Below are 25,425 nucleotides of genomic sequence, written 5' to 3'. Positions count from 1 at the left end.
CCTAATTTCAAGAGAATTGTTAATATTTGCCTTGAGTTAATTTTTATAAGGGGTAATATTCTAAAAAATCATCGTCACGTTTTATTTCTGTACTCTTCAGATACAAGTACTCTTTTAAATTATTTAATATTTATTAAAAAGCTGTCCCAATCGTGTTTTCTATTAACGTTATCGTTTCTATATCTGGTTAATAATTAAAGAAAGTAATGTATATATCAGTGTAGTGAAATAATCTCTTTATGGAGATTGAAATTATCTCAACAAAAAGGAATCTCATTTCCCATGAACAACATCGGGACAATGAAAAACAGCGACCGGACAAAACTATATAAATACCAGCGCTCGCCTGTCAAATCTGTCAACTTTATAGTCTGAGAAGCATCCTAGAACCATTATCGGCCAGTTAAATTGCGTTTTATACGCTTTTCATTAAGGCTCATTGGATATGCGACAAGCGCACGTGGCCTGACACGTTGGAAACGTTGGCTCCTCTTCCATCTCCTTTTATTCTCTAGTTGCTAGCCGCTGGAGCCACGACAACCTTTTAGGCGAGTTTTCCCCATGAGGAAAAACATTTACCATCGACTATACAGTCCAACGATCTCACTCTCCTTACTCCACCTCCTTTCTTTCTGACCCTTCGCTCGCCTGCTTCCCCGACTTCTTCCTTTCTTCCCCTTGGCTTCTTCTGCCGGCTTTTTTCATTTACCCGAGATAGAGAGCGAGAAACGAGAGCCAGTACTAATTAAATCCAGTACCGTTGCGCAAGGAAACGAGCTAACGTCCCCGCATTTTTCTACCGACCCCGCTTACGGAACCTAAGCCTTGTTTCTTAATTAAAAATACAGTGCGCTGGAGGACGTTCGATTACACACCGGAATCGACACCCCTTGTCAACGAGGATAACGAAGCCCGACTACTCCGAGCTGATTGCGAACGCCAGACCGCTCTACAATGCGGCAAATAAAAGGTTTAAAGCCTACCTTCCGATGCCTTGATCGATACATTCTTTCGGATATCCGAGAAGGACTCTCGTTCTTTAAGATAGGAAATTTGCATAACGACACTAGAAACGCGATAAGAATAGACGAAGCAAAAATAAATGTACAGAGCGTAGAATGACAAAATAAGACCAATGAAAATAACGTCACTTATAGAATAACGTCAGACAAATCCAACTGAGATCGTATAATTCCTGAGATTTCTCACCAAAATGTTTAAAGATACGTTCGCGAATCCAAAGTATGTCATAACGCACACTTCTTCGCTCACATACATGCCAACGTGTCTTAAAGATGAATACGTAACTCGAGCCAGGGACTAAGTTTCCGAAAAATGTTCGAAAGAGACCAGAGATGAATGAGGAAACCACGCGAGAGAGAGAGAGAGAGAGAGAGAGAGAAAGCGAAAGGAGGGTGGGAGTGGCAACGACCCTTATAATCGAGCTCTAAGCCGGGGCAGTTTATCTCGCTTCACCGAATGAATAATACAGCGGCCAGAAATGTAATTGGACGAACTCGTATAAAGCTAGAAAGGCCGAAAGTAGAAACGGACACGCAAAGGAAACAAGCTACCACTGGTAAAAATACGAACAGGCTGAAGGGCTGAAGAGTCGAGCGCGGTCAGAATGTATGGTTCCTAATTATTTCGCAAGCGTTCACCTTCCCCCTCACCCCTATAATTCACTCTGTCCGTCTCCTTCTCCCCGTCTCTCTTTCTCTCGTTGCTCATGATTCTTCACGTTGAAATAGATTTCAATGTTAAAAAGAAAAGAAGAAAAAAAAGAGGGTGGATAGAGAAGGAAGAAGGTAGGTTCGTGGCAAACGAGGCACGTGTAACCGGAGAGCCTACGGACGCGGAAGAATATTTCCTCGCGCAAGAACAGCCTTGGCTGGGAGAAAAAGTGGCACCGGGCAGCGCGGTTACGGAGAATGAAATACTGGAACAGTTTTACGGGACCTCGTAGACGTGGATGCAAGCGGTTCTGGCTGCCTCCTGTTTATGGGCTTACACCGTGCAGTTTTCACTTGGTATCGAGGTCGGGTCGAGTATTTTCCGACGTCGTTAATAACAGAAAAAGCACTTGCCCGGGACCAAGTCTGCCCGGTGGATGTTACAACGGACGTTCATAATCTCGCCAGAGGGAAAATTGCGATGCAACCCCGAAGACGCGAACACCAAAAATTCTGCGCACCATCTCACGCGGCCCATATGATTAATTCTACTGCTAGATGAATTCTAGATTACTCCCATACGAATTTCAACGCACGCTGATCTGTTTGATCTATCAGCGTAACATTGATTTTACGGCAAACGGATATATTAGCTTGGGTTTCAGCTTTAATTAGTTTTATTGGCATTTCTTTTAAAAGGTATCAAAACTGTATGTATTATTTTGTTCCAACAAGCGAAGTTAAGGAAGCTGGAAATTCAAGAAGATTGTGGAATTTTATGAGCAAGCGTGCATTTGTGTCATGATGCATTTACAAGCAATATTTTATCCATACAACGTATATATAACATGCAAAGGTGAGAGGACTTATTACATAAGCTGGTAGATATTGTGTGAATTCGTTGGAGAAGTTTACTTAATGCGATATAAAAAATACGTATGCATAATAAGATGCATATATGATAAATAAAGAATGATGTATTTTACAAATGACAAGATTATAAGAGTCGCGCATTCTGTAAATAATTAAATGTCATTTCAATCTGTATAAGAAAAATATCTCTTCAGTGGTTTTTCCGAATATTGAATATGCGATGAGACGATAAAATCCATTAAATACGATTAAATCTATTTCGACTTAAAATTATCTTTCTTGAAAATCGCTCTGCAAAGATTGATGGTTGCGGAGGTTAAGGCGCTGTGCATCAAACTAATTTTAACGATGATGAGACGTTTGGTAACCTCGCGTGCTTCACTCGCATACCAACAATCTTCGCTTTTAATTTCGAGTCTGTCGTAACGTATAATCCAGTATTTTTCAGAAATATGGTCGATCTAAATTTTAAATCTCGTTAGATTCCTCTATTTAACGCAATAGTCCCATAAAATTCTTCGGTAACGTCTAGGATATCGATGACAGTCTTTGTACGCTGCTGGAATCTGGATATAATGCGGGAAGACCGAAATCAAATTTCAAAGAGGGAGGGAACGAAATCAAGAACGGGGACGTGATCGCGAGCGCACGCGTGCGGTATAGTCGACAAAGGGTTCTGTTGGTGGGGTGCGAGGGTTGAATGAATATTGCAAATTGCGTTTAATGTAACGCTCACCGCAGGCGAATATGTACAGTTCATACTAATGCAAACGTATCGTAATATCACATCTGCACTTCCGACTACAAATTGGCTCTTTAAGCCAATACCGCCCTATTACCGTCTGAGTAACGGCGCTAGTGATTATTCCTCGACAATTAGAAACTATAACGCGTCTTATCACCGTGGAAATTCTACAAATTCGCCAGTACCGCGGAACTTTACTGCTTCTCGAAATACAAAACAGCTTGGTCGGACCGGATTATTATGTTGAATAATCCGTTTCTATCCATGCGCCACCACGTATCCACTCAGCAGCAAGGTCAGCTTCCATTTGCAAATTTTATCGCGCGTGGCTGCGATAAATAAATAATACCACCCTTTCTCCGCCGTAAAAGATATCTTTCCCCGTGCTAAGGAAAGTCAAGTCTCAAACATTGCATGCGACGTTAAATTATAAAACCTTGGTTGAGTCACGAATTTAGAACAACAAGCTGGTCAAAATTATCATCAAAATTATGTCGACGATGCAGCCATGAATGTTCGCACAGTGTGCGATGTATGGAAATTAATTAGTTGGATATATACGTTTATGTACGAGATTGCCAATTTTTTTGCAATGGTACGGTAATAATAAGATATTTCGTATATAATGAAACGAATATGATATTTATTCATCGAGTAATTTTTTAAGAATAAATTTCTAAGAAAAGTGCATTCTTCCGGGCGCTCAAAGGTATGAAAGGATATCTGATAAGAGTTAATGACACTTTACAGATTGATTACTCGGTCGAAACAAATCACTGGAAATAATTGAAACTGCAACGAACTACAATGTCCAATTAAGGTTCTGTGAACTCTAACGATATTAGCACCGAGACAATGAAGTTTTAATTTTTAAGTCCTTGATTGTCGTAAAACACCATATGAAATGTATAGCAACTGATGCAGTCCGTCTGATACCGTAGAATCTGAAATTTCCTGACTCTAGAACTATGGGATTCGCCACGAAGCACACAATAAACATCAGTAGAGAAACAGTTTAACCGTGAGAGCAGAAACTTCCTGGCGTCGGAATCGCGAGGGAGGCTTCTAATGGCCCATAGAAAGTAGGATTTTCCGATTTCGGAGTCACACAACGTTCTAACCAGCACTTCAAACGAACTTACCGTACTAATCCATTGGGAAGCTTCAAACTCGATAAGAAAAAAAAAACAATTATATGACTTACAAAGAAAAGAAAACAAAAAGTTGATAAACATCGAAACATCTTACTCCATATCTATAAGCTTTTCTGATCGTTCTCGTTGCGATTGTGGAGCAATTGAATAATACTAAGAGTTAATAATAATAATAAGAGTTGAATAATACTAAGAGTTAGTTTTTCTACAATTCGATCATTATCATAAATACTTATTTTGTAACATCTATCAATGTTCATGACAAAGGAATCGATTTATAATGTTCAATAAATGCTATTCTAGCAAGAAATTCCTCAAAGTTGGATTTTTTATTTCCACTATCTTGTAATTATTCTATTCATAGTCATTATCTCTATAAACAGCAACAAAATTTACAGTTTACAAACAATTAAATTATTTTCTTTAAAAAGGGACATCCCTATGTGACCGCGTGGCCGATATAATGGCAATAAAATATTAGTACAAAACGTGATCATAAGAACTTAAGTTAGCTCAACTCGGGCAAAGTTACAATCGAAGATTAGGTAAATTCATTTCACGGCGTCGCGTCGTAATTATCTTGTCACGCTCAGGACTAGGTCTTGGGAGCGGAATACACGTCGTAAAGTACACAGTGCTGCCACGTAGAATATTCTGACGATCGTACTTACTGATGGCCCGTGCTTTACTACGTAGGTACTCTATTATGTTGATAGAAGGACAATTAGCCCTTGCATGACGTTGACATCGTAAGCAACCGAGAAATTAATTGCGAGACTAATGCCGGCAACAAGGCGACCCCTTGACAAAAAGACAGCTCGCGTTTATATCGTTTAATTGCAAAATGCAACGCACGTTGACAAACTGTTCGAACACGACTGCACAATTTGAAACACACATTTGTATGCCTGTCTTTCATAAATATGAAAGCGGGCACACTGGCAAATAACGCCTGTTTCCATTTTACCGCTCGTAAAATGGAAATTTGTGCAACGATGTCTCTGTTTCGCCGGAGTATTACGATTATAACGCATGATAGCCTGTACGTTATCGTAACGTTCGCTCCTTGACGGCCACGGATCGGTTAATTGAAATTTGCGTCGAATTGACAACAACGAAATAAAGTGCATCGAATGGTCGTTCGATGCATGTATCTAGATGAAAACCGTTATCACACGCTGGGATTACTGTCATGTTGGATGAACTTATTTTAATATGTATGTATGTATATATATACATATATATATATATATATATATATACTGGATTTAATTAAACGCAGTTCTTCTTTGATATAATTACAAATGCGCTTACAACAATTTATATAATATGATAAATATTTCCTTCAAAACATTCAAATATATTGAGTAGAAATTAAAGACGCTAGCTGGACCATTCTTTCCTGTTCTCCCAAGAAAACGTGACTAAGAATCATTTTTATTACGTACCTTTGGATTGTTATAAACAACTAAAAACCAATAAATTAATTATCCAATGAACAGAACATTCAACAAATTCGATAAATAGTCCAACGAATATGTCAAGAAAAGCTAACATTAGAATAAATTTCATTGCCATCGGTATCAGAGGAAAATAGATATCAGCTACGACGAAACAGAAAAGAGGATGTGGACCAGATAGGAATAAAAGGTCGCGGATCGATAAAGGACATATCCTTCGATAAAGGACACGATGACCAGCTTTCTGCAATGTATCGGCACGTGGTTGGTGGTCGATGCTAGGCTTCAGCCAGGAAGCCGTGCACAACGAGATAACGGGTGCACGCTACGAAGCACACTTCACAACGAGTCCACGCCACCGAGGCCGAAGGTTTACTAAGAACGATAACGTTATCGTACCTTGCCTCCTCGTTATCGGCCCTTCGGAGCTGCCACTCCTGCGTTCACGAATGAACTTTCAAGGTAATCGACTAGGGGACTCGTGGTCTGCACGCTAAACAGCTCGTGAGCGCACGTACGCCACCCTTCGAACACGCTGTTGCTTCGGCTACGTTGCGGTTAGAACAAACATGGGAAAATTATGGGCCTGCGTCGACCAACTTGCTCGCGCGCGAATAATTGATCTCGTGAATGGAAACGGAGTTACGTGCATCGGTTTCCTAATGCAACCAGGGTGAAAGGGTAACCGAGAAGTTTTTAATGCTACTGCGTGACTACGGAGGTAACGCGACTTCTACGAGTGATGAAAATATAACATTCTTTTTTTTTCGTTGAGTTTTCCATAGAGTTTGCAATTATAAAGATTACAATGACTCTTAGTAATATTTGAATGTTACGGTGTTTGAGATATCGTCGCCCTATACATTTTTTTTAATAGTATTATCGAGTACTGACTGTGTTTAATTATATTAAAGATAATTACCGTAGTTAGTAAAGACATCAATTTTATTTATTTTAATATTTATTTATTTAAAAATGTATTTAATATATATATATTTTTTTCAAGAAATATAGCATTTACGTCATTAAAAATGATAAGAGAATATAAAATAATGTATACCACTCGTCGTAATATACCATTGTATAATATGTGAAAAGCCTCGTATAAAAGGTAGAAATGGCTAAAAGTACTCTGCAATGTAAGAGTTGCTCTACTATTTACCAGACATATTTTCTTCTCCTTGCTTTCACTTTTATTACTCTTATTTACAGTTGTGCAGTAAGATACAATGAAATTATCGCTGCGAAACAAAGAAAGAAAGAAATATTTTAATGAAATAAAACGACAACAAACGGGTTCGCTGCGCTGGTTTAAATTTAACGCCGGCTTTTATTGTTTAATCAAATGAATTCTCTTTCGAACGTGAAAGGTCGTGCTTTTGTGCGAATCCCGTTTGATGGAGATGGTACCAGCGCAGCGCGAGAAAAGCATGTCAAATTTTTATAGTACGCCTGCCAGCAGAAAAAATACCAATATAAAAAAAAAGGGGATCGTTTCAGGAAAATTCTTCTGACACCTCGACAAAAAAGCTCCGAAAGTTCCACCAGTTTCCCAATGAATTGTTAATTTAAGATCTGACAGTCCATTATTCCAAAATCGTATTGTTCACTTTTCGAAAGAGACAAAAAAACGCTAGCGCGCTTTTAACGGAGGATTTTTTTCTTCGACTTTGGATTAGGTTTTCGTTTCGCTTTGAAATACGTGACGAGAATATGTACGTTTTTCACGACTATGACTAGGATTATTTTCTTAATCCTTTTCAAGCGAATTCTTCTTCCCAACAATGAATGCGCTATTATCTTTTTAATAATATTCATTCTCAACATTCATGGCTCTACATTTATATGACATTTTTTTTCTTTATTTCTGTCCATAGAATATGCCAGTATCGTTCAGTGAAAAAATAACTGGGACACTCTTTATAATCTCATTAGTTGTCTATAACAGTATCATATATTCCAAAAAAGTGCCATTATTAGTGATAGCATGAAAAATGATAAAAACCCAAGAACCTTCGTAAAAGATATTTTGAAAAACGTATTTTTATTAATTTCAAAAGAATTAAGTCGAAATAAACTGTAAGACTTACGTCCTTCCGCGAAATCGCTTTATTAGTTAAAAGCAAGGTTATAACAGAAAAGTGCGGTGCAACTATAACTTTGCGTGTTCTAAAGTGTATCCAACTGAACTTACTTTCCGGGCATAAATCACATTGCAATAACAGTTCCCGTGCTGTGTATTACTTCTCGATTGAGATATCGATTTTGTCTGAGGTTTGTAAACACATCCTTTATTTATTCTTATTTCGCGTCGAGTATCGTATAAAATTAGAACTTTCAGTATCTAATTTCATTTAATAAAAACTGTATCCTTTTACATGAATTTCGTATCGAAATAAATTGCCGTTTACTATCCGTTTTTCATTTTTGTACAATCTTCAAAACGTTAATATCGTAAGAGTTATTTTGTAGAGTATAAAAAACACAGGTATTCTGTTGCAAACCAAATAGACAAACGATATCGATAACATGATATTGATCGGCAGTGTGCTGAATTTTAAGGATTCTTCCCTGTAAAAAGTAGGAAATTCAATTTATCGCGCGCATTCTTCCATGGTCTTCGTGTGCTTCTCTATATTCATCTTGTCCTTGGAAAATTATGTATCGCGTTTCCTTTGAGACCCTAAAATAATAACTCAGGAATATTACCCTAACGTAACACTTGCTCTGTTATGCGCCTAATCTGAATGTATCTGGATGCTGCGTTGCGGGCCAGCCGCAGGCAGGATGTTGTTAATTCAAACAGTTTACTTAATTTATGAATCCCATCTACACGCGTGTTCCGTTTACACGCGCTGGTGCTTCTATTTCGCGGGCACCGCTAATGATTTCGACTGGCGCTGGGCCTCGGCTCTGTCTTTCCGGGAAAGTTGAAGTTTCCGGAAGTAACGCGCAGCTACTGGCGTGTTTTAGTTAAATACGTGAGATATGTAACGTAGGAGGAGGTGACTGCGGCAACGGCGGCGGTGGTGGCTAAATTAATGCGGAATACGTCTGTTCTCTGCGGCTGGGCTGTCTCTCAAGTGCACGCTCGACGAATACAGCCGTTCGCATAAAATACGTACGCTGGGTGTACCGACAGACAACCAGACAGTCAGACACACCGTGAATTCCGCTTGATGCCAGATACGCCGCCGTGAAATTAGATTGTTAGACGGGCATCGATTATTGACAAACGGGATACTATGTATTCAAAGTTTCCAGTGAACGCCCCGCTTTTCAGAAACTGCCTATGAACTGAGATGCAAACGGTGGTTGCAAGGTTCTATGGACTAAAACATGGTGATTTCTCTCGATGTTGGGAGATATTATAATTTCTGAAATCATATCGATAGATAGCGCCTTGCAGACTTGATTGTATTTAGTAAATACGAAGAGTCTGTTTTATCTTCCAAATTCGTACAGGTAAAAGATTGGTAACTTTTCTGTTTGAAAGCGTACATTTCCCTATTAGAGTTTGTTACTCTTATCATATTTCCTCTAAACCATCTTTCAATAATCCGCGGTGCGATTTTTACGATACTCAAATTTTATTCCGCCTTCGTTTTAGCGGATGGTCTTTTAATCTAAATCCTTTTCCTATTCTCTACATTTTGTGCTCCTCGAATCTTAGACTGATTCAATCTGCATATAATTGATCCTGAATCAAACTTTAGTCGAGATCGTTTGAAGAACGAGTGACAAGGGAAAATACGAAAGATAAGAAAGGGGCGTCTTTAATCAACACAAAGATTGTTAGAAGTCCGAGTGTAAAGTTACCTGCCTAACATGTCTAAATCGTAGAATTAAACATAGAATCGTAGAGAACATCCATAATAAATAAAAAATGAAGATTTTTATTCTTGTCAAAGATATTAAAATCACTGGTGTGTCTTATTCTGATACAAATTTTATAAGACAGGATATTGCGAGGGCGGACTGAAAAGTTTCCGGAATGACAATAGCAGTAAGATATAAAGCAACTGCTAGCGGCGATTCCGGAAACTTTTCAATCTGCCCTCGCAGAGTCATGATTCAATGACTAAAGCGTAATAAAAAATGTTACTTTATATTCTTCGAATCAATCAAAAACTTTATACATTTCGCCAGAGATCCAATAACGTTCTTATCAAAGGACTCGGTACGTCGTTCGTTTCTCGTTCCTATTACGCGTGTCATAAACCAAGGATCATTCTTATTAAACGAAAGTACGGTCTTCGAGATTACAGTCAAAATATCGACGTGCACATAGGGGTTAGCAACTTGGCACAACGCAGTGACCGTACGATTATGAGAGGAAAAAAGTTGCCAGAGTAATAAAGGGGAAAAGGTCGAAAAGCAGGGGCGCGATGATATCCAAACTGTTATAGAATTCTCGTCACGCTATCGTACATACATCATCCAGCTGTTTAGATTGACTTCGATGTTTTCATGGTATTTCTAATGGACACTCGAAGCTCGATCGAACGGCTGACAAGAACGGCCGGTTTTTGCGCAAAGTTGAACCGTGGATCGCGAAACTTTCGTCATTACGACCACCCACTGGGCAAATAGGTCGTGCGATATGTAGAGGGTCGCTTGTATCGCGACAGATGCAAGAAGATAATCAATTACATCGTAAAACAAAGAGTACGAATCGTTGAAAGGCTAACTTTTATTCGCGTGCATCGATTCGTTTGGTCCATCGTGCGTTATCTTCCGTGACGGAAACTTTTCTTCTCCGAGAGAAGACGCGAACAATGGAGTGTGCGAGTTATAATGTTCTCGGCAGAGAACGGATCGTTAAAGTACCATTAATAATTTCAAAAAGCCACCCTCTCCATCGTAGTTGCGAAACGCGCTATAACGCGGTCGGCGGTTCTTCCTGACTACGAACAGATCACACAGATTAATTCACGTTTGCTTATTGATAATGATCTCTCGCATGCGTCGCAACTTGCTTGCACATGAAATTCCAGGGTGTAAGTTATACTTTAAGACGCTCTACTTAATTCACTCTTACTCGTAATCTTAAAAAAATTCGCGTTTTTACTCGTAATTGAGCAAATTCGAATATCATAAATTGAAGAGCAGACTAGTACGTGGCTAGATGTTAATGACGCGATAAACAATGAAATATATCTTACACATTAAGAGCTCGATGATTATTGTTTTCTACAAATGACTTGTAATTTAATCTTCCAATACAGCTTCAGCAGACAAGATGTTCCCAACCGATAATAACGTTAATATTCCCACAAATTATCAACAGCCTAGATTACATAACGCTATATGTGTACATCATTTTTATTTCTCGAAATTATTCTTTGTCCTTATATAGTAACTCCTCACTTTCGATACTCTTTTTACTACACCTAAAGCGCGCAACGCTTTCTCATTCCTTCATTACGATATCGAAGATTAATGCCATCTCGCAATATACAACAAACTTGATTATTCCGTACGAAGTGAAAAATTGAATTTTAAGATATTGAAACTAACTAAGTCGGATGACCCTACTCCATTTTATTGAAATTTCTCAAGTCTAAATCAGCTTTTTGTCATTTTAATACCATTTCTATCTCAAACGAATAACTTCAGCAACTTGGTAGAATCTTAGGTAACAACGCAACAATGAGTGGCAACCGAGAACTCAATCAACGAAAATTAATATTCGTTCTCAGGGAGATTCCGCGAACGCGCTGCTCGAAATTCCGGAAACACTTTGTTCGAAGGTACCGCTGCCCTCTGCAAGTTTCCCTTCACCAATTATTCGAGACATGCTTCGTTAATTTTCTATCACCGCGAGCCCTCGTTACCGCTCGTCCCCAAACAAGGCAACACCGCTAACAACTGGTCAACTCGATCAACCCACCGGGGAGCGCTACGCAAAATTGATACGACCCATTTCCAAACGGCGCGGCGGTCAACCTTCATCGATCACCACTGAATTTCTATGATACACGGCCTGCCAATTACAAGAACGAGTTATCTTCGGTGGAACACGAACCACCCAGCTGTTCGATACCCACCAATTCGATGAATATCCATTCCCCCTAGATAGAATCGGATCTAATCTGTCGAATCGTGGCCGATAACCGTGCGGGATAAAATCAGATAATGTGCATTGTGTAACAGAATAAGCTTCGGATTCCCTTTAATATCCGCTCCGATTCTCCCGTTATGCTTCGTCCTGCTACACGGTTTCACTTGGCATTATATATTCGTAGAACGACTACCAAATAATCTAAACTATGGATCGTGTATCGTGTAACGAGAGTGTGCTGGAACGATACTCGAGTATTTACGGAAATATCGTGGAATGGATGAATTAGCAGTAGAGAACATCTCTTTTATCGTTATTTTATACCTATTAAAGAGACCAGTTTCCATTGAATTCATTAAGATTGATGGAATGCGATGAAAATGAAGAAAATAATAGATACAAGCATTTTAGGTATTTAATGTAGTAGATCTTTGTATCCTTTTTAAGGAAACAGATAATAATGTAGAAACTGTTCCTTGCTTTATTTTATGCTTTACATAATAGAGACGCGTTAATTAAATATGAAAGTGTAAGAAGACCATAGGCAAGTGTTCGGAAAGGCAGGAATTCAACAAAATTCCAAACATAGCAGAGAAGCTTCTGATCGCGGAATTTTAATTACTGCATTTTACTGAATCTTAAATCACGCTAAAGCTATATTCTCCTCGCGAACAATGGAGAAAGATTCGTTCGGTATTAAGCAAAAATGGTATAGTATAGATTACAAAAATTCATCAAATCATGTAATACTTATCGTCTTCGTCAATTATGATACTTCACGTATGTTCAAAATACGCGACTCGTTCGATTAAAAAAAAGGGCACAACCCAGCTCAAAGTAACAAAGCACAAGCGATAAAACAATAAAGTAAGATCTATATATCCGTATGTACAGTATAGTTTTCAAAAGTTATAATTAAAGAATCTGTTCTGTTCGTCGATCACAGCACGTGAAATTCGGAATACGCGATCGAAGGAATCAGATTAAATCGTTTATCTTCGAATGGTTCGCGTTTTAGTTACACGCTGTAATCTCGTCCTAGATTTAATCGCACCGTGGCGCCGTGACAAACGAAACGAGAAGATAAGGTCCGTCGCGTACGCAGCAATCTCGACGAATAGCAAAGCAACGAACGGATTCTCCTGGATCCTGGTTATCTGCTTTCGTTTCGTTCGACACGTTTCATTCTTCCGATATATTTCGAATCGGATAGTAACGCACTTGTACAATTAAAATCTGGCGATACTCAGCTCAGGTTTAAATCGATAAGGGAATCCTACAGATACGTGACAGATACGATTAGATAAACTAGGTACATCTTGATACACAAATGGCATTCTAAACGTAGTACTGGCATTATGGTTCGTCTTTTTGCGCACGCGTACTTCTTATTTGGTCGTTTAATAAAACGATTTTCAAATTCAATGATTTTATTAGCCATTCACTTGAATAATTTTTATTAGTTAATTTTTGCTTTGATAGTTTTTATTAAAAGTATCACTCTGGTGAAGCTTTACGCGAGTATACATATCGTCAAAGTCAAGCGACATGTGTGCGTTCGATAAACGCGTGGACCGCGAGACCAGACAGATAGAACCCGAGGGAACTAAGAAACGGACGACTGTACAGTATAAACTGAGATAGGTACAACCTCAATAAAGCAGAACTTTAACTTGACAGTCGTTCGAGAAGAACAGGGAAGAACGAAACGAACAAGAGAGAGAAAAAACGGCAATACTAAAACGAGCAGTTACAGAAAGCGTAACGCTGGCGGAAACAAAGAAAGAACGGGCCTCGATGCGTTTCAGTATCCAACTTCTTTGCATCACTCGAAGAACGTTACATGCAATTTACGTATTTATTCAGAATAAATCGATAACATCATCGATTGATAGATATTCGAAATGTAGTAATTGAGAGAGCATGCATATACAAAAAGTTATGCTTTCCACTCGTGAATATTTTAAAGATATTTGTCGCTTCGATAAAACCGTAAACTCAAAAGAGCTTCCTTTTACTACACGATAAGAAATGCAATGGGGTGGCATTTTGATACAATAGAGCGTCGCGTATCTTTAGTTCGCTATTTCCACGTGCGGCATTTAGCGAAAATTCGTTCGTTAGAGATTGATCATTCCTTGCTAGCAAGGTACCATAAAATCATATCCCAAAGGATCTTTTGAAATCCTGATACCTGGTACCTAGCCTAACGCTTTTCGGTATTTCACAGTACCGAGCCTTGACCTAATCGGATCACCTTGTTGCAAAGCCACCGTCCACCAGCGACTAACTACTTTACCCCCGTTCAAGTGTCTGTATCTATAGTCAGTCGTTGGTTGTCATCCTTGGTTGATATTCTCATTCGTAGTCGTCACTTGTCATATCTAGTCCTTAGCAATCGTTTCAATAGTTATTTGCCACGATAGTGAATGATCTTATGGGCTAGTTATTATAGATAGCTTCTAGTAGTCGGCACAGTACGATCAACAAAAGGGAACGAACAAAACAATTAGGTTCGTTCGATTAATAACATATTAAGGCAAAGATTTAAAACGCACTTTAGATAAAATTAGAAAATCCATATTTAATTCAACATGCATCGATGCATCATAGAAACTTACTACATTTTATAAGATGATTTTCTGCTACTTTGGTTAATATAAATTATCTAATAGACAATATCAGTCTGTCGTTGAAATCTTTAATAGCGCGATTTAAAGTTCTTACAATGAATAAACCCATAAGAACAGTATCAGCATTGAAATGACAACTCTGAATGAATTCTATGAACCATCACCTCAATCTGTCACAGCCACAGCGTTCACTATCGCCAACATTATCATCCTAAACATATCACGCGTTGCATCCCGTGAAACCTGAACACGAGCAATCTAAACGTCTGCTAGTCGGCTGAGAAGCACTCGAGCAATCCAACAGACTGACGCAGATTCCGTGGCACTTTTTGCAGCGACCGATGCGTCGCGTGTCTGCCTTTATTTCCATAGCCGTCGACAACATTCACGAGCCGTGTGTTCACCGAGCACCGATTCACAGAACGCCTTCAGAAAGTCGACGCATTGCTCGGTACGCGTCGCGAGAAACACGCCGTGAACGATGGAAAAGGGAGGACGAGATAAACGAACGGGCGCGAGAGTGTGTCGAGGCGGAAGGGTTGGAGACAGAGTCGGAGGGAGGCAGTGTTAGAAAGAGTGCATTAAAGCGTCGACACAGAACGCGAATGTTCGCGGAACAAAAACCGACACGACCGAAGATTTGCTTTGGGAATGGCGGAACCTGGCCCGGAGAACTCGCTGTGCCGGGTGAGAACTCGACTCATGAACGAAGAAGCTAAGCTCTTTAGCGAGGACGCGGCAAATGGAGTCGACGTTTTCGCTCGTGGATGGTCGACAACCGTCGTGAAATTCTGTATACAGACAGGAACCACCTAAACGGGGCACAATAAACGGCTGCTCGAAGCGACCGCGAAGCTTATTGATGAAAAGAGACGGAATTTGGATAGGCGAGTAAGACGAAGAAGAAGCGGAACGAGTGGCAATCGACAAGCAAAGAGCATCCGGAATGAAAGTTCCGCGACACTTTTAATCATCGCGCCAACTCGTCGTTTGCCTCGCTTTCTTTTTCGTGTTGCGATCTGGAAACGACGGAATTGTGGTTCCTTTTGACGAAGAAACTAAGAAAGGTTTTAGACTAGTCTTGTGATAAAATTGCGTTTAAAATATATTTATATGTAAATTGGGGTATTTGTATATTTATATTGGTTGATTCGAGGCCGGTAAATCTAAAGATAGACGTTCTCTATAGAAAGTAGTTAAGACATTAGACTTCGTAATAGAAAAAGTACCTTTATAAAAATAAAATAAAATGTCTCAAGTGCCTTAAAATAATGTAATTACTATCAATGTTGAATTTCTTCGTTCAATAATATCTACCGTTCAGAATTTTCTGCTAATTATAGTAAGTGTTTCAATATATCAGAAGGTAACTCCATAACGATATTACGAATAAAATATGCATAGAGCAACAATTTCTGGAACATCGTAGTGTCCAAATATATATTAACGACAATCATTGAAAGCACTCCCGGCTTTACGTAATTCGGTAGCTGTAATTGGCTATTAAGACGCTGCAGATTCGTTAGTGTACGCTTTAAATTCGTCATTAAAGATTCGAAAAGTTAAAGCTTTAATCAGTGATCCCGTCAAAACGTTTTCGGTGGTAGGGTTGGCAATTTCATTCGGCGAACGTTGCTCCCAAAAAGGAAGTTTAATCGCCACGCGTAATTAGGAAATTAACAAGGCAGAAAATAGCTTGCACGAGTTTACAACTGTACATGTATGCGTTACGACAGGAGAAGGCTATACGACAGTTGATGTTTTATGGAGATAAATGAAATTCAAATTTATGCCGTAAATATATGAACACCATGAATTTAGACATGGATTAAGCACTTTTTAATTTTATTCGTCTTGTTTTCGAACGGTTCTACCAGATTTTACGGAGCTACCAGCTCCAATTTTACGAACAACTAGTTCTATATCTGAAGCTTTTTCTTTTGTTATATTTCGTAAAACCATAATAATCTATAGAATAATTGAAAGCCACGAGTAAAAAGACATGATAATTTAAATATTCAAGTTGAAAAACGTTACTTTGCTAGATAAATTGCACGAATAACGGATTTAAAATCATTCGATTTACTGTTATGTAATATTCTTCGACAAAAACAAGACAAAACGGTGAAATACTCGCTTAATCTTCCAGCATTTGGAAGCCATAGCATGCAGCACTCCGCTCATTCGTACATTTTTCACTTATTTTATCGCGTAGACTCGTGATAAAAAGACAGAAGTATTGTTGCACATTCACGAACCGCCCTGTATTATTTCCGACACCCGTATTCAACGACGACCAATCTTTTTCCCACTTCTCGTTAACCGTTGTTTACGCGTGAAAATAAGTACAATGCCGGCGGAATCACAGCCCGGTGAAAAGGTTATAAAACGCGGAACCAATTTTTCTATGGCAGTTAGTAACATTGTTTGCGAAACAAACAACACTTTGTTGAAAGGTCGAATTATTTCGTGAACAAAAGACGAATGAATTCGTCATATGTTTCGTACAAATCCCTCGTCGCTATTTCTTTTAAAGAGGATCTCACGATAAAATGTGAACATTACACGTATATCGAACAGAACGAATTATCCTATAAACGGATTAATTCAAGTACGCGAAGTAATCACAGATATCACACAGTTTCATTTTCGTGTTTTCCATCAAATTTTTACGAACTCTTAATGGAACTGCTTGGTAGAAAACTGTAAAAGAGTAAAAATCTATCACGACGGACGCCTTTATCGCGTGGCTTAATCGTAATCCCTCTGTAAACGAACGCTTTACAGGCAACCTGATTGAAAAGTATCTGTAAAATTTTCCCCGTTTCAAAGGATTTTTTAGACGTTTGTTTGACTTTGAATCAAATGGAATTGAACGTCGAATTAAACGGTATTATATTTGAGGGGAAATTATTGTTATTATAAATTCAAGAATTATTATAAAAAATATTCTAACAGGGTACACTGGCACATTTACTTTGCAGAATAAATACGAATTAAAAATAAATGATTCATGCAATAAAACGTGATCCATTAAAACATGCATTATGAAAACCATAACGAAAATACTGAAAGCTATAAGTCATTCAGTCTTGAATTCTATATTCAATATCACACGAACTACTAACCGTAATCAATTCTTAAAAATTAACAAAATATGTATATTAATATATATTAAATATATAATATTTGTAATATTTGATACCAGAGAATAAACTATCTTTAGATCCAAGTATAATTGAATACTAGAAAGAAGCAAGAAATATTTTATAAGCAAGATATCGTGCTATGTTCAAGGTATCATACATATGCAGCGAAATGATTCATCGCCTTTCTTCGTATTGACCTCAAAAGTGGCTATTAACTTTTCGTGGCGCAATGTGTTGACTCCGCGATTAACGGTACCAGTAACGGCCCCACGAAACAATTTTAAAACACGTCAGGACGGTCAGCTTGGTCGAATATCATTATCGTTTGATCTATCGTAATCATCGAGAGAGCCGGTTACCGAGCGCGTAATCTTCAACCTGGGAAGAAATTACCATTTCTTATTTATGTAAATGTTAACCTGTTTCTTTTAAGGGTAATAGCCATTTTTCTTATTTCACAGTTAATCTTATTCCCACTTACACTCTTTTATTAATATGAATGAAACGATTTGTTGGCAAGTATCGTATTATCATTGGGTATATGTATAATATATTATGAAATATACGCAACCGAAATAATTGTAGGTTATAAAATCGATTCAATCAGTTGCTATAAATTTGATTGTAAAATATATTCTATTTCGTAAAAAGGTGTTGTTCTCTCTGGCAATTATAAATCTCGTTCCAATTAACAAACATCTAAATCAATTAAATTACAGAAAGTGGATCTATCTCTTTCTATCTATCTCTAGTCTCGAAATATATAATAGTAACGATTTGTAACTTGGTTTGTTCATTTTTGAAAAATTATATCATAATAATTAAACAAAATTATAATTACAATTATATTTATTTTTTGATATATGATAATACTAACTAATAACTAATCATAACTTAACTAATAAAAAAAAGACATTGTAAACCTGCTCATTTTCTTCTAACTAAAATTATCCTCAAGCTCGTGTCGCGTTTCTCATTTTAAACGCTTAAAATTACAACGCACACCGAAGAAAGTTGAACGTGATAAATGTTCAAACGCGATACGTCACGCTCGGGAAAGTATCCGTGCGTACAAAGGGAAATTCGTCTGCTTGGTGTATACAGTTTTTTACGTTTTAATTAATACGAGGATCAAAGCAACGTGCATGAGAGCGAGTTCGAAGCACCTGCTGGGTAAAGAAAGAAATAGAAACGTTCAAACGGGACATGAAAACGTCCCGACGAGAAGCCAACGTGAAATTTTTAACGAGCGATGATTTCAGATGCACGAAATTATGAAAACACGCTAAAATCCGTCAACGAGATTTATCCAATCGCGACACAATTTTGCGACATATTACAAGTTCAAAGGACCTGTTTCCAGCTAGTACTCGCTCGTAATATCGAATTTAGATCACAAAGAGCTGCTCGATGATGCCCGCTCGCGTGAATAACTCGATATATAGAAAAATGACATTTCCTTGAGGTATCTTTCGAGATACAGGAAGATTCTCTGATACTGAAACGATATTTGTCTCTGGATTTAACATTCGACCGAGCAGAAAATACGCAAGGGATCGGTAAAGGCGATGTTTTTGTGTAATAAACGCACGACTAACTTGGCTTTATTCTTTAGCAAATCCTCTTGGAAATACATGTCTTAAATATCTAACGATGTGCAATCCATCATACAGATGACTTTGCGCACGTAATCCGTTGCAATTCACTTGTCAAACTAGAAAAAATATTGTGACTGATCGCATTACTATAAAAATTTATATGTGAAAATCTACCTGATCTAACTTCTCTAATGACATTTCTTAAAATCTTACAGAAGCCATTATTTGAGAAAATAATTGTAATATTAATACATAGATAGATAGAAAGAAGGAGACATTTGGATGCGTCTATTTGTGTTGCTAAATAATATAAAGATATTTCAAAGAAAATCACGTATTAAAGAGGAATTTCTGCCGAACCGATGTGAAACAAGTAACTTATGTAATATGTCAATGTAATTTCTTTTATTAATGATCATTGAATTCATTGCCAAAGTAGGTATCCGCAATAATGATAATACGCTTCGTATGTAAGAACTCATGTCATATTATCTCCACGCAATTGACTCAAATGGCAATTTTATCAGCAGATATTAAGCTATCAGAAGTCGTCAGAGCCATTGAAAAACAACATTATATTAAAATATCTTTCCACGACCAATCTATGACCTTTTTCTTAGCATTTTCAACTGTATATTTAAAGTAAAATATAGATCTTTTAATTAATCTAACAACAGCAAATTAATCTGATAATATACGTTGCTTCCATAAAATACCAACACGCTGCATCAAACCCAGTATCATCTACTCTTAGATTAATCCAAGGACGATCCTCATTTTCTTTTCTGTAGTCTGTAGGGGTCATCGTTATTAATAATCCGACATTTCGCTGACAATCACTCAAGAGATAACCAGCAACGAAAGGAAATGCGATTGCTTAATTTATCATCGAATAGAGGTCACCGGTGAACGCGATAACTAGTCTTATTTACTCGCGAAAATATATTTAACATCGTTTATCGGAATAGTTATCAGTTACGTTAGTCAAAGAGCAGGGCTGTTGGTGGAAAGCGAAGTTACTTTTGACTTTTGTAAAATAGATATTCGTGAAAAAACAAGTAGCCTAAGAACGAACGGATGTCGGTTCTCTTGATCGAAAGTTCGCCTCTTTAATTTCTGTAAAATACAATATTAGGAAGCATTTGACGTTCCGCAGGAGATGTCACTAGACCACGATATTGTCATCGATCAACCGGCTGGAGAGTTTGTCACCTCTGGATCGAGGAGCAATTAATTCTGGCGAACGACTTCATGGATCGGACAGCGGAGCACGTAAGTAAACCGACTGTCAAATCCGATTTCTGACGCGGTCGAGGGCCTGAATTCGAATGAGGCCGTTCCGCCGAGATTTCTCACTACCGATAATCAGCTAAGATTCTATTCTAGATGGTGGGAACGCGCCTGTTTCCTATTATCATAACGGAATCGGCGAAACACGCTTTCGCAGAGTAATTAACTTTTCGCGTTCGCCACTGGTTTTCAATGCTTGCTAGTTATATACCGTTGGAAAGAAAACAAGAGGTATAAAAATACTTGAACCACGAACTAGTCCCGTTGTAACATTAGCAACGTCATTATCAGAACATTACGTTTAATTAATATTTACTTGGGTTTTACCTCTATGTAACAGTCTGTAATATTCACTGTTTGTTAAGAATTTCTGTTCAGTTTTTATAGACTGTACGGCATGTAATTCATTACATTTAAATTCACTTAAATACAAATTCATTGCCAATATATATATATAAACATATATCTACTTCACATGCACGTATCGATTACAGATAGATTAATGCATAGAATTTCCATTCCAAATATTATACGTTATACTGGCGAGGAAACCCGATTCGACACATATTATTCCAAAAGAAATATTTGAAATAATTTCCATTGGCTGCTTATTTCCAATATTTCACAATCGATAATTTTTAATTTCTGAGGAAAGTTAACTCTGTTACAATCCTCGAATATTCTATATCTCAAACTCGCTTGAATTTCAACTGAGAAAAGGCTATTCGTTGTTTTAGGAAAATCATTAGTGTACATAATCAAAAAGATTCTCTCAAAATAGCATTTGCAATCTTTTCAATCGCTGAATGTAACTTTTTTAAATTAGTTACCTCTTAATTTTATCAGGCAAAATAGGACAACGTTAGTTGCGAAATGATATACCAAGCGCTGTACTTTCACCGGATGTTTTTCTTTTTAGATAGAGAGTTAGAGATACAAAGAAGTGTTAGAGATACAAAGTCCGCAGTCATAAGTAACATCATAAATAATAACCAATACGCTACATATAGGAATTCTGTGAAAATATTGCCAGATTACTGCTAAGATTATCTGTTTGTGCCTGTTTCTCGTACAGACGTCGCGTTGGCAGATCGTGCGTTCCAATCGCGTTCGAACGAATCATCGATGTGGAAACCTTTCCCGCTCAACGGTACTGAAGACTCAAACGGAGTTACATTCACGCTATTACGACACACAACACATTTTTTAATGGTTCCAGAGTTAAACGGTCTAATCAGTCTTTGACAATGTTTCCTAATCCCTTGATGCAAATGCATAATCGATATATACATGTATAGCGATAACGAGCGGTCGAAATATGTATGCGAATATAATCGTACTTTAAGAGGGCTGTGGATCGATTCGAAACACTTTTTGCTGGAACAAGATAAATTCCAAGCACGTCGTCTGGAATGCGTACGACTTAGGAGTGTTCTAACTTTAAGCTATTCGGGACGCTTGTACTACGTGACATCGATTCTATGTAATATCTACTCGAGAATACAGTTTAGTTAATTATTTTCGCGGAGGGTTTGCGATGCAAATTCGCGTTAATGCGAGGAAACTTAATGGAAGATTCTCGTCAGATCAGATTAGTCTGGCGATATATTTAATAAAACATCGTAGGATACCTAAAACTGCTTGTTGATTATTGATATTTACCTAAGTGCTTTGTGTATTTAGTTTAGTATTTATATAGGTTAGTAATTCTTTTTGATACAAAATAGACGATTAGTATTTATTTCTATACGGTGAGATAGTTGTTAAAAGATTGCAGATAAAATGAAAATATTGCTACATATGATACTTTAATTCGCATTTCGTTATTTCAATTGGTCGATAGAATTTAAAAGCTGGTTGTAAATCAAAAGCACTCTGATATCAAACTGCTGTATAGCGATCATTGGAATACCTTACGTAATGTCATGACGAAAGGGAAAATCTTCATGGAGATATGATTAATTCAAGATAATTGGTCAAGTTTAGCATCGCTGCGAAGAAAAACTATGACAACAGCGCGAATCTTTTTTGCACGACATAATGTTCCAGAAGAAACAGAGAATGATATACGAAGCTTATTACGTTGAAACAATGTTTCCCTAGCCTATATCAAACAACGTAATTCTAAAAATATACGTTTCTTTCTGCATTTCTCTATATTATAATTTTTTACGAGATATTACATACAGGTATAGTCAGCTTTCTAAACTCACATCGATGTGACTTATTTCATTTCATGAGGATATCATTTTATATAGACTATAACGAACTGATCTAGCAGAGAAGATTACGACGGGAGAAAATCTTACAAATCTTATACAATAATTGTCTCTAATCTTTCATCGTTGACATCATCCTAACCTACATGGAGATACAGACGCTTACATTTGAATGTGGCATGCCAGAACCCACTCGCGAGACCAGATGCCCAGCCGTTAAAACAGATGTTTATTTACCGAATGAAAGAATCCTTTGACCGTTTGACGAGGTACGCGTCGAAAAAAAAACATATGGCAGCACAAATACGTCGGCCACGTAATCAGCGTAATACATTGCGTTCCGTGACACGTGTGCCACCGACCGCCGAACTAACCTCTCAACGAGAGACGATCAAATAAATCGAAACAAAGAAATTACATTCGATCATACGTGGAATCTAACATAAAATCTATCTGTTTCTCTGTTATACGTATATCGTGTTGATAATGTGTCACTGACCTTGAGTCGAACTTGGTACCATCCACCAATGTGCCGGTGTAATGCATCGTCAGCTGGTCACCGATCTTCGATTTGGCGTCGCATACTTCCGGTACATACAGCTTTTCGACCTTCAGTCCCGACTGGTTCTGATCGGCATTTGCAAGAACAAGAACGGCGACGAACACGAGAAGCACCGTACGGCACGTCGCGAGCACGACACCCGCGTTATTATTTTCTAAACGGACAGCCATGACTCGGTTCGTTCGTTGGCAAATGCTCGTAAGCAACTGAGTCGGTGTAGCGCTCTACTCCGCCGAGCTACCTTCGTTTCCCACTCCCTCTGACCGCTGGCTGCGCTGTACTTCGCTCCGAGATCAGGCAAACGCGTTGGAAAAGGACGAGAGCACCGTGCCGCCACATTGCGCCGTCTCATTGGCCCCACGAAATATGTAGGTCTCTGCCTCGGCCTCTTTTCCTCCTTGCTTTCCCTCTCTCTCGCTCCCATTTACTCTCTTCTTCGCTCTCCTTTTCCCTCCTACACTCTCGCGTGCCAATCCTCTCTCGCGTCTCCTTTTTCCCTTCCGACTCGTTTTCTCTCCCTCCAGCCAAACACTTCCTCTCGCGCATTTCCTTTCTCACTCGCCCGCGCGAAGTCCCTTCTTGTCTTTTCCTTGTTTCTTCCTCGTCACGGCTTCGTTCCACGGTACGGTTCGGCAATGTCGACCTTCCTTTCCTATTGCACGCATGCCGTGGCTACGTCGCTATACCTAACATCCCGGCTCTCTCTTTCTTCGAATCTAACCCGCGTGTCCTTCTTTCGAACAACCATTCGCGCCTCTTTCTTCCTTCTTTGCGCTAACAAACATCTTTCGAATCTCTCGTGATGAACCGAGTCGCGTCTCGTGGCATCTTCGTATGGCGTCTCTATTCGGGTCACTTTGTAATTTAGCCTTGCAGGCAGTTTCTTGGTCCTGTACAAGAAGCGCAGAGCATCGTTAGTACAGTGACGCGTTGGTTAGAATTTCTTGCGCGATACACGCTTGCTAAATGAGATTATATCGACCGATCGACATATTATTTATTATTATTTATTATTTTCTCGTTGTTGTTTATTATTGAGCTATTGAATAATTTAACAAAATATCCCAAGATTATGGAGACAGGAGTTATACCGAAGCATAAATTGCAGTGTATTGTACCGCGCACCATTGAACTGCAATAGGGGGAACAATAATATGTTGCAGGTTATAGTAAAACCTCAAAATCGATCAGTAACGGATTTTTATTGGCATTTGAACTCCTCGTTTCGCATGATGTAGCATGATTATGGCATTATGTACTACATAATACTGATATTATTCAAAGCAGTATCATATTATATGGCACTAGAGGATTGTGTCGATCGATCGATTTTAAACGATGAAATATTGTGGCCCAGAAACGCCATTCTCCGCGTTATCGGATGACAAAATTTGAATAAGAAAATTGTGCGGTAACATAGATCAATGAGAAGGAAAGCTAGCAATTAGGATATCTTTTTCTTTCAATTATTATTCCTCCTCGAGAGAAATCTACAACCTCTTGAGATAAAATAATATGAATGCAATTTTTACAGCATATTTTTATCGTTCTTCTGGAAGACGATAAGAATTCTTACAAACATCTAAAAAACAAAGATCAACCACGTCGACAGAACCGCGCCTGATATACCAAAACATAGGAAGATACACAATTACTGTTGGCGTATTGAAACTGTAGAGGAAAGCAGCGCAAAGTTTCTCAAACGTGCCAGACTAAAGCTCCCTAAAAACATTAACGAAGAGATAAACGAATTGTGACAGGATACGGTGGTATTATAAAAAAAAAAAAACAAAAAATAATGAACGCTGTTTCGTTTCATTGTACAAAGAACAACCTGAAATATTATCGTTCTCGGTCTTCGCTCTTTGTTTTCAACGGAAGTTCCAACGTTAGTCGCGCAACTTTAACATCAAAGAAAAACAAACTGCGTTGACGTTCGTCTCCGCTAACAATTCTGCCAGGTTGCCGGTTGCTGTCGTAATTAATTTCCCTTTACCTGTCCACT

General features: G+C 38.2%; 1 protein-coding gene across 2 annotated transcripts in view; it reads right to left on the bottom strand.

Annotated features, from left to right (window-relative positions):
- The window catches only part of LOC100645079 (FK506-binding protein 2), a 112,352-nt gene extending 88,683 nt beyond the window's left edge, over positions 1 to 23,669 (bottom strand). Inside the window, exon 1 of one of the 2 annotated variants that reach the window (XM_012309306.3) lies at positions 23,358 to 23,669. In XM_012309306.3, the coding sequence (XP_012164696.2) occupies positions 23,358 to 23,590 (233 nt within the window). In that variant the 5' untranslated portion in view covers positions 23,591 to 23,669. The remainder of the gene's footprint in view (positions 1 to 23,357) is intronic. The other variant, XM_003395876.4, reaches the window with a different exon arrangement.
- Positions 23,670 to 25,425: the final 1,756 nt, after the last annotated feature.

The sequence above is a fragment of the Bombus terrestris genome, chromosome 6 (genome assembly GCF_910591885.1).
Source record: "Bombus terrestris chromosome 6, iyBomTerr1.2, whole genome shotgun sequence".
NCBI lineage: Eukaryota > Metazoa > Arthropoda > Insecta > Hymenoptera > Apidae > Bombus > Bombus terrestris.
Note: the sequence above shows the minus strand (reverse complement) of the source record. Positions and strands in the feature narration are given on the sequence as shown.